Source organism: Trachinotus anak, unplaced genomic scaffold (genome assembly GCF_046630095.1).
Source record: "Trachinotus anak isolate AG129_WGS33_773 ecotype Australia unplaced genomic scaffold, CSIRO_AGI_Tana_v1 ptg000004l, whole genome shotgun sequence".
Taxonomy (NCBI): Eukaryota; Metazoa; Chordata; class Actinopteri; order Carangiformes; family Carangidae; genus Trachinotus; species Trachinotus anak.
Window position 1 is genome coordinate 24509937 of NW_027273855.1, and position 16850 is coordinate 24526786.

Genomic DNA, 16850 nt, shown 5'->3' on the forward strand with positions numbered 1-16850 from the left:
TGGGGCCGGGCTGCCCCGCCTTAAGCGCTGTTGTGCATAGCAGAGGGTAGGATCCTGCTAGCGGAGCGAAGTCTACCTGAGGTTTAGCTAAGTAGGCGCATGTGTGTGTTGAGTATATATGGCATCATCAAAGCATGCCAATAATTACAGAGAAGGGTTATTACTGTATGTGACTGTTATTTTCATTAACATTCATTTCCCGTCTCCGGTAAGAGTAAATACCCACCCACCAGTTTAATCACAGGTTTATTTCAAACCAATGCAGTTACCTCCATGATATCATCAAGCCCTCATAACTTGACAGTGGATGAGATATTTATTTTATGAGAAGCAGACACACAGGAAGCATTGTGCATGAAGCAAATACAGACAATAGTGAAACTTGAGTAATTTAACAATGAGTCAGTTTTATGACTAAAGGACTATCATACAGTGCTGTGAAATTATCCACACAAGAATTCTGACAACAACAACCTTGGTCCTCTCTTTCTCGTTCTCTTTCTTTTTTTTTGATAATGCATGATACTAATAACATGGAACTGGTCATGTCCAAATGGGAGCATGTTTGCAGGTCTTTGCAGATTTACATTGCATTGAAATGCAGGCAACCTTGGCAGGAAATAGGAGATTGGAAAAAAGCCAGCCTTTCATCATTTTCCCCAAATCAGAGGAGGAAATGAATATGGATGCCCTCAGGCGTGAGGGGAAGGAAATTCAGGGGCTGATGAGGTCCCTGAAGGATGCGTCTGGACAGTACCGGAACTTTTCAGCTGGGTCGCTGCCAGGGTGTGAGGGCTGCCATGGAACATGTAGGAAACACATGCAAACATAAAGGCACTGCCACATGCAAACACACACACACAAACCCACAAACAGCTAACGTTTACAAGGGCACATCAACACACAGCCATGTGCACACTGACTGATTAGCTAAAGGGCTTTCAACCCTTCTTTTTTATTGTAACTAACAGAAATGGGGAGAGTAGGTGAAGAGAATGAGACTGATGCTCATGCTGCATCTTTAAAAGACACAAACCAGAGTAAAGATGTACCTACCATGTCAACAAGCTCTTAACTAAAGGAGAAATGTGTCCATTTGTTACCCAAGTTTAATTCTCTTCTCCTGTTTCAACAGGACAATATCAAAGTGTCCTTATGAACCAGAATACAGACACTTGTTAAGCCATCCTCAGTCCTAGAATGAAGGGATAAATTTGGTTATCACACTCTCCAAGTGGTTGTATGGCACCAATGGGTGCTGCACGCTTCATTGTGGCATGTGAGGATGTGGCAGATGAGGCATAAGAAAAAAAGAGTGGTCAGATGCACTGAGCCAGCAGCCCAGGGATGAACTGCGAGACCAGAGAGCGAGGATGCCCTCCTGGAAGTTGGGTGCAACAACGGATCCACCACATCAACATCTAATTCACTAAGGGAGTGAGGAATTCCTGGTTAGGGATTTTTAGCAGGCTTCAAAGGAAGCTCTTCAAGGTGGCACCGAAAGGAAAGAGACAAACCACACTCCAAAAGAGGAAGTGTATATTATGACATATGAAGTGGATTGTGATACCGATACACCAATTTCCCATCGTTGAGGTTACTGGTTGCTCTGCAAGATCAGATGCCTCATTATCCTGCTGTTAGAGACCAACAGTAAGATTAGAAATCATTTGAAGCAATGTTCAGGGTTTCAGCCACGGGAAGCTTTTGCGACAATGACCCCTTTAAAATATAACATGTTCACCATAAAATCAAGGACAGAATAAGAGCTGTTAGCAAGCTTCTCATTTTTAGATTTTATAAGCTGTAACGTCTTGTTTGTGAGACTATAGAACTACAGAATGAGACTGCTCACTGTTATGGTTAACGTGCATGCAAACCAGCGTCTGTACGCTCAGCCAGAGATAGTTTGTTGGAAACACTGTTTCACTGTGTTATTTAAAAAGTTAGCAAAAAGAAACCTTTTTACTTTTCATAAGAAAGTGTTGAGTCTGTAGACCAAAAAACAATCTAGCGTTAGCTGACTGTGAAAGTAATTTTACAGTTGCGCATGTTACAGCTAATTAGCCCTAAGATCCTGACTGACAGCTAATGCTAGCAGATAGTAAACAACCTCTAAGCACTTAAACTTTAATAATCTTGATCAGTATCTCTAGACATTGAAGGCTTAGCAGCAGCTTGTCCTGCCTGTGCAGTTAAAATGTTAGCTAACATTAGCTAGTATTAGCTACCATTAGCTAACATCAGCTAACAGCTAGCAGGTGAAATTGAGAGCTGGTAACATATAATCAAAATATAAATGCATATCTATGTATACATGAATCTTAATATAATTCAGATTATTTTTTTATATTTTCAATTTTAATTGTCTGCTTGCCGTTATAACATTAAACAGATAACAACATAGCAGTCATCTCTATTTAGAGGTTGCTATGTTGTTATCAACTAAATGTAATACATAGATGTCATGATTATAAAAATATGAAAGAGTAATTTTAATGCAGTTATTATCACTATACAATAAATTAGTCTAATTGTTTCCATATGGTTAATTTTTTTAATTCTTTTAAGTTGACTTCAAATTGTTAATTAAAATATTAGTAAGCAGCTCAAACAAATGTCCTCTCTTTCATTTCATCTGTATGATTTTATACTTTTCCTAAAAGCTGTCATTTGTAAAGTATAATCAAAACAAATGTAATTGAATTTAATATGTCTAATCAGTTCTGGGCCCATGTGACCCAAACAATCTTGGCTCAACCACTGAATGTAATACACCTATAGTGGGCGCAGGTTATAAGGTTACGATTCAACTACTCTTAATCCCCCAATCTCATCTCTCCCTCTCATCCAAACCAGGTCTCTACACACAAGTGAAAACAGCTAGACTCTCTGTAACAGTGATGATAGAGCAGATTATATTCATGTTATTTCCAGATCCATCACTGACCAGCCGCTGCGCCACTGTCCTGTGTGGCTGACTCTCTGTTAAAGTCAGGGCCTTTGGCAAAAGCAATGATCTGTGTGTGACCTCTGTTACATTTTAGGGATGAGAGGGCCCCAGGCGACAGTTACCAGGGATACACTACACAGCACAGGGAGGACGTGTCAGTCACTAACACAGCAAGGGAGACAGAGAGCTAGAGGGACAGGTAGATATTCAGACTGGAGAAGAACCTTAATATAACTGGAGCTAGTTTTGACCACACAGTGAGGACGGGTCTGCAGATACAAATATTCAACAGAGCTCCTATACGTCAATTTCATGGAGGGAGTTTAAAATTGACAGCTGAGTAGTTTTCAGTGTGTCAGGTCTGAATAAAAGCTTGGAGATCTGGAAGTAATCCGACAAATGTTTCAAGCTTTTCTACACTTTCTACGAGCGCAGTGAGCGCAGGGAGACAGGCATGAAGACAGACAGCGAGAGGCGACTACGCCGGACAAAATGTCTTTAGGGTTCCCAATAGACTCTGTTTCACCAGACTGAAGAGCTTTGCTGACTGCCACAACACTGACCTCCTACTGACACAGAGAAAATGACCACTTTCTACAACTTTAAAATGGCCTGGGGGGGAGCACGAGATACCAGCGCAGAAAATACAACAGACAATTGCTGACTCAATGTTTGTCAGGATATGGGAGGGAGGAAAATGTGTCCTTGACAACTTAAACGGTTTTGGATTGAACACGACTTATTTTGACAGTTAGTTCTATATCAATGACTTTTCGCAAGCAGACACAGACGCACAGACGTACACACACACACACACACACTTCAAGACAAAAACATATTCTTCAAAGGAATACTCAATGTATTGAAAACAAGCTTTGAGGAAAAAAAAAGGATGAACAATAACCTTGTCACATCTGATGTGCACTTGTGAGGATGACCAGGTCCAACCAGGTTTCCTGTGACGTGTGCACTCGAGTCATTATTATCAGCCTAATGAAAAACAGTGGTAACACAACACCATTATTTTCTGCACTCCCTGAGGTGCAATGCAGGCCTATTAGACCCCTCAGCTGATCCATCTACACACATACGCATACTTGGCCTCACACACTAAACGCCATAAAATATGACTGTAACATATTGTACTATTACAGTTTGCTTTTAGAGACCTCCTGTCAGTCAGTTAATCTTACGAATGCTGTTCTGGTTTACAAGCAACAGCTGAAAATCGAGCAGAGAGAACGCGGTCTCGTCGTCTTGATGGACAGGATGACTTATGGCTGGCCTGGCGAGCAACCTCTTGAATGTCTGGGCTGAGATATATGATGAACAGGCAAACGTGGGAGGACATGGAATCCATGAAATTCTTGTAAAAGGGGGGGTGAGGGTGATGAATCTGCATCTGCTCTTAACAGTACAGCAAATGTGGACATACTGTAGTTATCATCAGTAGTGAGGTCATGGGTATCATTACGTGTTTGCTAGAAATGTGTAACCTTGAAAGAGACGAGGGAGAAGAAGCGAGTTCACTTCCCCGCTGGGTTCTATTGAAGCCAAATCCCATATGGCCACAGTGTTTCTCGTAGGTCTCTGCCAGCTGGACCTGCTACGCTATGAAAGCCTGACTCCTGCCATTGCTCAATCAGTTGTGGTCTTAGCGTCATGAAATCTGGGTGACGATGACATCAGCCCGGCACCCGCATGAATCGCTTGTGTGATGTGTAGCTGCAGTTCCTACAGGCAGCCTTTGGCATCGTGTTTGCTCTCAGTCAGACACAGTTGGACCATAATTAGACATGCTGCTTCCTGTACAAGGACCTCCCTGTGTAATATTAATCATGTGAGGATAAAGTTGTAAATCCATCCTCTGCGGAAATTCCCCGGTCTTTCAAGTTGTTCTCGAAACGGAGAAAAGGGCTCTTTCTGTTATGGCGAGGAGCATCACTGTAATCAGATGTCAGCAATGCGAGAAGCTACGTGGGCCTTGAAATCTCTAAGTGATAAGGATTTTAACGTAGTGTTTTCTCTGAGTCCGTCAAAAAAAATAAAAAAAACACCAAATCTGATCACTATGATAACTTCAGTATCTACCACATGCCCTCATGACCTGATCTGCACTGAGTGAACTATGTTTCTATGACAATGTAGAAAAATATTATGAGTAGATTTTATGGGATATTTAGTGAAATTAGTTCATCTTCATGGAATATCATGGCATATAAAATACTGCAGAATAATATTTTTGGTTTCCCAGCATTCATTTTCTCCTCTAAATTATACCATTCGTCATGCACTCATTACAAAGACAGTCAATTTTGAACCAATTCCAATTGCCTCTAATTTCTAACTGAAATAATACAAGATGCACATTTTTCATCTGCCTGACATCCATTGACTTTATTATTGTATGGAAATGCCAGACTGTGGCTGAATAAACACAAGGAAAAGTCAACATGATTCACATTTTTAGATGAAGTTTATTGCTAGGTGTTACACTCGCCAAGTTATCAAAATGAAAGTCAAATAAACCGTAAGCTATTTTTAATCCTCGTCGGAATTTGTGATACTTCTTCATTTAGAGTTGGAGAAGTTGTTTATCTCGGGGACGCACAATTGCAACAGATTAACTCAAAGGGCGGCTCGCAGGTAGCACAACCAATAAGACTGATAATTTTAAGTAGCTGGTAAGTGCATGCAGACCGAGCCATAGGCTACAACACTGACATGTTGTGTGCTTCTCCTTAATCAAGTTGTAAGTACAACCGAATTATTCTACATTCATCACGGACACCTAAGCTGTCACTGCTGTTTAATGAGTATCAATTAAGCTGTTTCAACAGACTAGCTCAGCACATACTGTAGACACAAACAGGCAGGCACAGCCCTCAGGAACAGGCTCTAAACACAACGCGGTGCAGAGTCTCTGAGGTACTTTAGGTACAGGATTAAGGTCAAAACAAAGCAGATGTTGGGCATTTTTCTTAAGACGACAATTAAAGAAAGTCCAGTGTGTTTTAGTTCCTAACACAGGAAAATACAGCACACCTTTTTTTTTTTAAACGCTTAAAAATTAGCCTTTTTTTTTTTTTTTAAATATTGCTTTATCTTAAATCCAAATGGATTTATTTTTGCATGAGTTATAATTCATGACTAGATAGGTTCAGCATGTCCCTATGCTGTAGTATGGAAAGATTTAATGTGTGGTGGTTGCATACACTGAAAAAATGTATGGTAAATTTTAAATTAAGTATTTTATCTTTTAAATGTTCCTTATCCACATTTGTTGGTAATGTAATTTCAAAAAAAGTAGATAAATCATTTGTGAAAACATTACTGTGCAATCACATTTCTCTCTACAAGCATAAAAATAATAATAATAAAACTCAGTAAATAAAAAGTCATATGCTAAAGTGGCACCTATATTATGAGTCTTTATTCAAGCCCATATTTTAGCCTCAACAAAACTGCACCTCGAGGTGTCAGGGGGGCCGAATGTTAATGTGTTTAATAGGGTGCATGATCCACTGGACCGCCCGCCACGAGGAAAAACAAACTCTTTATTCTTGTCACTGTACATTCGGTCTGACATTAAAACTTGTTTGCTGCTCACAAAAATTATCAAATGAGCCATTCAGTATTTGAAAGCGCCACTAATTAGAAAGCTGGAGTTTCTATCCCCCAAATCAGTGTTTCTATTGAAGATAACGGCGCTGAAAGCATTAACAATACATGGAACAATTAGCCAGCAACCAGCCAACAGTGCTACTTGGTTTCTAATTCAATTGTACCAATTCAAACTGTTGCTAAACTGTTGTGTGTGTTTCATTTGTAAATGAAGATTTAAGTAGCTGTTTCAAGCAATATGTAAAATTAATAGTATTTATATATATATATATATATATATATATATATATATTTATATATATATATATATATATATATATATATATGTTGTGATGATTCAGAAAATCATTAGATGTCAGAAAAAGATACAGAAGACGTTAATAGTTCCCCATTTGAAGTTCTCCACCATCCTTGATGTGGTCTGCTGTTTATTACTCATGCGTGCTGTCTCTATGGCCGTGCCTCTCAAAAACACCACTTTCAATTTCATGAGTTAAAGGTGTTTAGATGGACTTAATTGCGGCGCGATGTTGGTTAAATACCTTCAACTGTGATTACTCTCGCTTGTGTATTTTCAGACACGGAGGCTATATAACATGTATTATAATCGTAAACAAAGATGAGAAACACAAGAATCATTCTGCGCTGCAATATGGTGGAATTTGGAGATGCATTATTTTTTGCTTTGACTGGTTGATTAACTGATTCATTTGGACTGATGGTTTGCCAAAGATATTAAAATTAAACCGACAATTGCTCATTTCAAATCAATGCATTCTTGATTGGTTGTAATAAGAGATGCATGTTGAAGATTTTTTTTTTTATTATTTTTTCCCCCCTCTCCCTCTTTCTCTCTCTCTACCGGAGTGTGACTGAATTGTACAAAGTGTGAAAGCCTCTCTTTGACCCGGGTGGAGAGACAGAGGATCACAGGGCCAGCAAGGTCAACGGAGCCGGTGGAACATTGACTTGATTCATCAAATTAGGTCCTGTGTAATTGCGCTGCATGACGACTCATAAAACATGTGCGCTATAAAGCTGTCAGGAAGCCATCAGCCTTGTGCTAAATGAAGTTACAAAAGGTGCAAGGTTCACAACTTCATACAGTGCAAGAGTAAAGTGTCCAGCAGCACTTCCTCTGGTCATAACCTTGCTGTCTGCTGTAACCGTGGTGACCAGAAAACTGAGCCTGGCTTTACGCCTAAATGTTGAGATTTGTTTATAATCCAGCGCTCAGTGAAAGGTGTGTTTCACGTGAGTTGATTGATTAAATGAGAATGAGAATAAGTTATAGTTGTTGCTTTTTTTATGTGAATTGAAACGTGTTTCACCTTCGCTTAATTTCGCAAAACATTAGGATTTTACCTACCACTAAGTATTTTTAATGCATTTTTCATGAGTAAACGGTGAGAATTTTTAGCATTTTAGTAAAAAAAAAAAAAATATCTCTAATCAGTAGAAATGCTGAAAAACACTGAAGAAAAATCAGTTATATGAGCTGTTGTGTAAAAGACACCATAGCACTTAAAAAAAAAAAAAAAAAAGGTGAGTTAATAAACAATTTTCCAAATCGCCACAACACCTGAGTGCATATTTAGCAGACTGACCTCTCGGAGACTCACCGACCATGCGGTGTGAAGGCAGTTTACCTTTGTAATTGTTACAGATCACACCATTAGCACAATATTGTCATAGCTCCTGCTCCTGCAGTCAGTAGCAGCTGAGGGTTAATTTGCATAATAAATCTTAATTGAAGCTCATTAAGGATTTGATAAGAAGCAAATCAGGTACACCGCGGATAACTTAAGATTAATGTTTTCTCTGTTTTTGTGGCCCTCACATATTGAAGGGAAATGTCATAGTCATTTATTACTCGGCATTTTGCCTCATTCGGTGTATGATGCGATTTAAATTCAACTTGAACATGTGAACCGTGAATATCAAGATCTGTTTCTTCACAGTTTTACTTTGAATGAAGGCAGCACATGCACCTCGGCTGGTCTGCACCTCTGAAATCAGAGTAGGACTTTTTGGACAGAATATCATCTCAGGTTATGCTAACCTGATCCGGCTGTGATTGTTTTTAAAGACCAGCTAACCATATGGCCGACATGTATGCTATACATGTAGGTCAACAACTACAAGATGAATGTCCTCACTTAAATCTTCTTGAGTGTGTAAGGAAAAAAAAAGAGATGACATGCTCTTGACAAAACCGCACATGATATAAATTACAAAGATATAAACTATGGTGGGAATGTCTATCATTACAATAATACAAAGCACATGAGGTGAAGTGCATTTTGCCATAAACCATAGAAACATGCCATACCACCTCCGTGTAATCAATACCAGGCCCACAGTGCTACTGTATTAACTGTAAGCTTGCCTTGCATTCTTATCCTCTAAATCCGCAACCAAAGCTATAAAGGCCCCCCCACCCCAGCCCCCACCCCCTTTAAATTTTCCTCTGTAAATCATTATATCTGTAGGGACCTGGACAAAATACCATAACATAATTTCTTTTGTACTTGGGATGTCTAGCAGAAATAATGAGTTTTAGCCTGCTCGCAATAAACTCTCCCAATATTCTAGTTATTGTCAGACTTAATGAGTAAAAAAAAAAAATCATAACAAGAAATAGTCTCTTTTCTGCAGTGATGATCACATGGAAACATTATCCACATGAATCACCCCAACGGCATATCAAATTGTGTCATTTGCCTGGAAACTAGTGCAGGTCTCAGAGGGAAGGCAAGGTGAATGAGCAGTTGCTGTAGAGAGGTGCAACACTGCACAGGCACTTGCCTTGAGACCAATCATAACAGGCTGTTTTTTCCACACAGGAGAGCGCAGAGCGGAGGAGAGAGATCACTGTGCTGGAGGGCACAGGAGTCTTGGTTCTTATCACCTAGACAGTGCACCACCCTGTCTGCCTCTCATGCAAACAAAAGCCTTCGCAAACTATTAGCTATCTACACCTGTCACCGAAGTGGCGTGCAGGAGGAAATGCAATAAGATCACACTAAAACCACCTGACATAACATTACCTTTTTCTTTTTTAAAAAAAAACTGTAGTAAGAATATCCAGCATGAAAACTAGCTGATGAGGAGAAAGTTATTAAAGGGTATCTCTATGGGGAGCGCAGGCAAGTTAGAAAATTGCAAGCGTTGCAACAAAGTGTAAGTATATGGTTTGGTGTGCTCATAAGCCAACGAAAATTTCAAGGCTGGATTTGATCAAAACAAAACATTTGCCTTGCTGACATCAATCCACAAATACACTGCAGAGAAAAGAAACGCAGATATTTAATGCCCACTAATGATAATATCACTTGGAAACTTTATTTGAGGCAGGGTTTTTGCACTCAGGATGAGCTCAAAAGAGGCTCCACGCTCCCAAAAAAATACGGTATCTGCTGTGAAGTGCAGCTTTTCACTTTTTATTGTAGGGGTTGTGAGCTGTTGAATATGCACAAGTCCTATTTCAGGCTTGAAAAGCACATGAACAAGAGCTTCACAGCAGCCGATGCTCCAGCAAGATTACGATTCAAGTGCCAAAATGATCAAAAATGGCTGAAACTATTCGTTCAGCTACAATCACATGATTACCAAGGTCGAGAAAAAAAATGTTTGCCTCATTGTTTTCATGTATTGTTTCTTTGCTCAGGAGTACCAGTAGATTATGTGCTCCACTCTCTCACACAACTGTACATGTCACTGATAAAGAGTCAACTTGATTTCTTAGATACTAAACCTATAATGCTGCAGCAAATAGGAATTCTCACTTCCTGCAATTAATCAAATCCTGAAGTATGCAGAAAAACTACAAATGTCAAAATAAGAGCTATCATGCACACATGGTTGCCAGAATTGTTCAAATCACCCTCCTTATAAACATTGTGTGTTTATCAGGGTCAGATATTGAGTCCAGAGAGAGTTTCATTCTCCCTTTGATCTCAATTCAGAACAATGGTTAAATGAATTTAAGCAAATCGAATGGAAATGTTGTTACAAAGGCTGCAGACAAAAGGACAGTGAATACAGGGAAAAAATCCAAGAGTGTGGTAATCTGGTATTAAAAAAAAAAAAATAGATAAGACACCCTTGTATTCACTGCCATTTTCCTCCCAGCTTTTGTCATTCAAAATGGACTTCCCTTTTTCTACCTAAACTGGATAAACAACATCTGCCTTGATCGTAGGATGTTTTCTGAACAAACCACTTAGGAGGAATTTCTGCTAGCCAATTCCCACAAGCTGCTGTCAGTCACTAGCTGGCACTGCAACACTTAATGCCTTTGTCTGTTCTCCAATTTATCTTGTTAACAGCAAATTGGGCTAACGGTTTGAGGCACAGAGCTATTGTTAAAAAAAAAAAAAAAAAAAAAAAAAAAAACAGCAAGAAGAGCACTCCCACGGCCCGCAAAATAACATATGGTCCCCTTCACTCAAAAATGCAATCCCGTGCACTTATAGGACTTTTACGTTTACATCATATATAAAAGTGATACACAAATTTCCTCCTGGAATCTGTAGCCTGATAGCGCTCTGTCTTTCTCAGTGATAAAGCAAAGGTTTAGTGCCTCCTATTCTGGACCGGTGAGTAATTGGCATTTTACATTACCATACAAGCTATGTATGCAGAGGAAGTAAATCAAAAACAACTACCCTTTACTAGTGCGTCTGTGGTCTCACGTTTACAAATATGCCTATTAATAATACAATCCCCAGAGGAGGATACAAGCACCCTGGATGCTGAATGTCCTCTGAATTAATGCTTGAGCTGGGAATGGTGTGTGTGTGCGTGTGTGTGTGTTTTTTTTTTGTTTTTTTTTTTACAACACCTTGCAAAATACTATTTCCACCAGGAGGGAGACTGCATCTTTAAGAGCCCTGCAAAAAAAATAAAAAATAAAAAAAGGAAACCTATTCCTTTGCATCTTCCATGCTCTTATTTCAATACTCCTCTCTCCTTGTTCCCCCTCCACACATCATTAAACATATTATTATAACATGACTGTCAGCCTGCGTCTCTCTTCGCTCCATTCTTGCTCTGCCAGGTAATCAATTTGTCGTCACTCTCTGTAACCCCAGTAAAGTCATCAAGTGAAATGAGTTACAGCTGCAAAGAGCCTTCAAGAATACAGGAGAAGAAAAAAAAAAAAAAAAAAAATGAACGCGAGAAAAATGACAACACAGCCCAGGAATATTCCACCGCTTGATAGCACATCCCAGGTCTTGAAGATGAAATATTAATGCACAATTTGTTTATCTGCAGGCCCACATCTCTCCAGTGCCGAGCTGTTAATTTTCTATCGGCACAGACAACGGATCAGTCAGTCATGAACTCTTCACAGCCATTACCGGGAGACATTTTGATTAAGTATTCCTAATGTAGTGGATAGGAAAGAATGAAAACACTCTGCCTGCCAACTTTTGATTGACCATTAAGCCACTGATGAATGTGCCTGTCAAAGAGGAGACAATTACCTCAACAATGAAGAAACTCTTCTGGAAGGCTTATTTCTCTATAGGGCTGACACATTTACCAGAGTACAGGCGAGGCAGCTGAGAGCGTGTAAAGGGATCACTTAGGCATCTTCTCAAAAGTTCTCTGAATAAAAACTGGGGGCATTGTTTTTAAGAAAAGGGGGCTTTTGGAGGCTGAAATGTGGGAAAAATATTTAGTGTGCGCCTGTATGGCAATGAGTGCCTCTGTGTGTGTGTGTGTGTGTGCGTACATGTGTATGTATGTGTGAACTGAGAGTGTGCCGGGCAGATAAGGGTCTCAGTATCTTAAGCGGGTATAAAGAGACGCTATTATTGGCAGAGAACAATCGCCATCTGGTTGCTACATCCGCAACCATAATAAAGACTGATAACTTCTCAACACACCACAACCAAGTAATTGCATCCTCAAACGCTGGAACACCCTTGATCAATCTAGTTTTAATCCACCAACTCCATCATAATGAGGCAGTTATAGCGAACATTATAATTCACATGACACAAGAAAGAGGCTACGACTGCAGGAAATAAGGTCACGGGTAATGTTGATTTTGTGACCTTGTGAATTTGGATTTTTTTTTTTCTGAAAGAGAAGTTGTGGATTTTTGAGACAGAGAATAAGGGGTTAGTGGGATATTTGGGTGTCCTCTGGGAGGGAGGAAATGCTGTGATTCAGTGTTGCAAAAGGGCAAAATCTTACAGGATTACATCACGACGAGACAAAGTAAACACACACATTCACACGACTGACACGCTGGCCTGGACTGCACGAGGGGCCTCCTCGAAGACAGGACTGTTAATTTATCCGCTGCTTCCACAAACTGTCTGAACATCTCACACACAAACATCAGACTGCACATATGCACCACATCAGACCTGCTGCACAGAAATTAAAATTGTGTTGTCGTGCAGGTTTGTGTGTGTGTGTGTGTGTGTGTGTGTATCCCCTCTCTTCCTACCAGCAGCATGGATGGAGTGCATGTGTGTGTAAGCATGTATGTGTGTATGTATGTGTGTGTGTGAGAGAGAGAGAGAGAGAGAGAGAGAGAGAGAGAGAGAGAGAGAAGGAGAGAGAGAGAGAGATAGAGAGAGAGTGAGTGTAACCCATTCTCCATTTGTCCATAAGATTATGAAGAGTTCACGCAGAGTTCATCTGCTACGGATACAGCGGCTCCACATCTTTCAGCCCCTCTCCACACACTCATGCAGGTCAAATCAAACACAGTCAGGGAGGTTTTGCAGAAATGTGAGCGAGGAAGGAAAAACTTTCTGATGATCAGTGGATGCTCAAATGGCTCCAAACGAGCTGTAGTTTTTTCAGGGGAAAAATCAGGTCTGTGTTGTCTCACTAAATCCTAATAACACTAACTATTAATCTTATTAATTTCAACTGCAGCTTGTGATGCCCCCCCCCCCCCCCCACACACACACACACACACACACACACACACACACACACACACACCTCCCGCCCCCCTATTGTTTTAACATTTGACTTTATTAGAGCAGTGCAGTACCCACACTGGGGTCTGGGGGCCCCTTTTTGAAGCCATGAGTGGGCTTCAGAGGGTCCCCAGTGAAATGAGAATCAGCTGAATTTCAATATTATTAAATTCACAAACGGCACAAAAGCTATCATTGTCCATATTCTTCACTACAGTAGCCTAGACACACTATAGTTATATAACTCCAACCAACTACAAAAACCTCCATGAGATCTCACTAAACACAAGGGTCTGACTCGGATCTGTCCGGAGGGTCCCGCATGATAAAAGTTTGAGTGGGGAACCCTGTGTTGGAGGCTCGCTGTCCGCACAAGCATGAGAAAAATAATAACCCACAAATCTTACGCTCATATTAACCAGATTCTCTGAAAATAGAAAAAATCGCTTACCCGCAGCCCGTTTGGGCGCCTGCTGTTTCCTCCGTGGCATTTCTTTCTTTTTCTTTTTTTTTTTTTTTTTTTGGGAGTCGCAGTTCACTACTGTGCCCAGGTGAAATCTGAATGCGGTCTACGATAGTCCATGCATAGACACAGAGAGAGTGTGAGTCTTTATTTTGGCTCTCGAAGTAGTTCGGTCTCTCTCACTATTCAAAAAAAAAAAAAAAAAAAAAAAAATCCAGTCAGGAATCGTTTTGAGGGGGAAACAGATGTTGAATCGGGCTTATTCTTTCACCTTCTTCTCCTTCTTCTCCTTCTTCTTCTTCTTCCTCCTCCTACGGGGGGCGAATCGTCTCCTTTCACCATCCGTTTTCGTCCATCAGTGTAACATACGTTGATCGACGTGTGTCAGTCAGTCCCTTCAGGCTGTTTTCGGTGGATCATATGTGGAGGGAATGCGCGTAAAAAGCGTTTGGTAATGGTACGGTATATTACGCACGGTGCAGGCGAGAGGAGAGGCGATGCCAGCAGACATCGATCCATAGAACAAACTGAACATTAAAAACTCCTCCCTCCTCGCCTGGACTTGATGATGGCAGCGAGACATTTGTTACACTAGATAACCATGAGTTTATTAAAGGAACAGAGGCCAGGGAAAGAGACGGGAGCTCGGCTGGGAGCTGCTGCTTTCTATCACCCTCTGCTCGGTGTCTTTTCATGCGGCTGTTTTTCCTTTTTTTTTTTGGTTTTGTTTTTAGAGCCTTTCCTGCAGCTTCCGCTTTGCTCGCTGGGAGAAAGACATAAAGTTTGTAAGATTTCCAACAGATATGAATGAACCGCTGTACTCACGAATATTGGTTATTGCTTAACAGCGTGATTAATGTGAGGAAAATCCTACTTATCTGAACATGTTAGTTCTAAAAACAGATTTGATCTGTTCATTACTCCGCTGTTGAGCCGCTTTGATACACAAAAGAAGATACAATGATTTTTTTTCCCCACGATGAATGTATCATGGGAGGCCTGATAAATATGCTCAAGCTTGATTAAGTTAGTTTGAAAATGAAATTGATTACTTAAACCTAACCAGTGGTGTAATCTGATTACATTTATGTGACTATTCAATTATCTTTTGATGGAATAAATATAAGATATCTGTTCCAAATTCATTGGAATTACAATCTGGTATTTGAATATATAATTGCAATGGAAACGATTAGGTTAGAATACCTTTTAAAGATGCTGCATGCACCTTTATTTATGCTCATCATAACCACCAGAGCTCATTAAGTCTCACTCAGTTCATCCTCTTTCTCACTGGTTTCACATTGTTTCAAATTAAAAGCATTACTCCCACTGAAAATATACTATTAACTATTTAATGTAAGTGTGCACATAATGCTTATTTTCATTATTAACAAACCTGCCAATTGTGTTCTGGATTAATCAGGTCATATCAGAGGTGGAAGAATCACTCAGAACTTCATTAAAAACAGCATCACCACAATAAATACTCTGTCAGAGGTACAGAGAGTACTCATTATGCAGGATGGTCCATTTCAGAATAATATATATTATTGAATTATAATCATTATTGGATTAGTGTACAGAATCATTTTAATGTTGTAGCTGGTGAAGGTGGGGCTAATTTAATTGGTGGGCAGCTCAGTGTGTAATAATACATCATTGTCTATTTGCTGATTCTAGTTTGTATTAATACGAATCTGAAAAATAACTTGTAACTAAAGCTTCAGAGCAGTAACAAGAACAACACTTACCTTTGAAATGTAGTGGAGTGAAATGTGCTTTGTTACTTTCCACCACTGATAAATGGTTTAGTCTATAAGACGTCAGGAAGTAGTGAAATAACAATTTTCTTAGGCTCAAGGTGACGTCGTCAAATTGACTGTTTTCTCTAACAAACGTGTCAAATATCTTCAAATCTTGTCTTTACTGTTGAATCAACCAAAGAAAAGCAGCAAATCCTCAGAGCGGAGAACTGAGAATGTTTGACATTAACAACATAGTTATTTTTTCTGTTGATTGACTCATCGACTAATTATTTCATGTTCATTTTATTCCTCAAAGGTACAATTTGAAGTGCAGAACAGTTTTGTGTACAGAATAAGATTTTGTGAAACGCCAACATGATAAAATGTTGGATGAACTGACCCTGCTTTAGTGAAACAATTCTATCAGACTGACACTTGCTCCTGAAATATATTTTTACTTTTAATGGAATACTTTTACAATAAAGTATTTCTACACTGCAGCCTCTATCATATCGTGGGGCACAATACTAAAGCCTCTCTTTCTCTTTAAAAGCTACTCATGACCTAATCAAATATGAAGTTGAGGTGATGGATGACTTCATTTCAGAGAGACAACACCCCTTAGAGATCCAGGCTCGCCCCGCATTACAAATGGCTTCCTGATAATATTCCATCACCCCATTTTGTGTCTGTCACTCATTTTGCCAATGATACCGGAGACCTCCTGTGAACTCCACCTGAACCTGTGCGATCAATCACAGCTCGGATCAAGCCTGAGCCATACCTGTCTGACAGCTCTTAACACCCCGTGTGTACACAAAGCATGCGTGCACGGTGACAGGCGTTACACCGGCGCCCACCACCTAGAATGGCCTTCCTCCGCTGCTGCCCACACCCACCGTGTCCTTGCATCATCTGCATCTCCACACTGACTCACCAGCACCAAACCGCTTCTGCCAAACTTTGGTTTGCATTTCAAACTTTTTACCTACCTGTTCATGCATCAGTGTCAGTCTTGATGAGTTTTTTCCTCCATCACATGGTTGCGGTTCTCTACCTGGCTCACTTAAGTGCGCTTTGCTGTAACAAAATGTGACAAACATATGTCT

At 40.0% G+C, this 16850-nt stretch overlaps 1 protein-coding gene across 5 annotated transcripts in view; it reads right to left on the minus strand.

The window, feature by feature from the left end:
• Window positions 1-16850, minus strand: part of LOC139621096 (teashirt homolog 2) — a 103912-nt gene that overhangs the window by 24838 nt on the left and 62224 nt on the right. For 4 of the 5 annotated variants that reach the window (XM_071477361.1, XM_071477362.1, XM_071477360.1 and 1 more), the window contains one exon: window positions 16734-16821. Coding sequence is in view for 1 of the 5 variants with exons in the window: in XM_071477357.1 (XP_071333458.1) it covers window positions 13982-14021 (40 nt within the window). In the remaining 4 variants the exon portion in view is untranslated. Of the gene's footprint in view, window positions 1-13981; window positions 14988-16733; window positions 16822-16850 lie in introns of those variants that run through there. The other variant, XM_071477357.1, reaches the window with a different exon arrangement.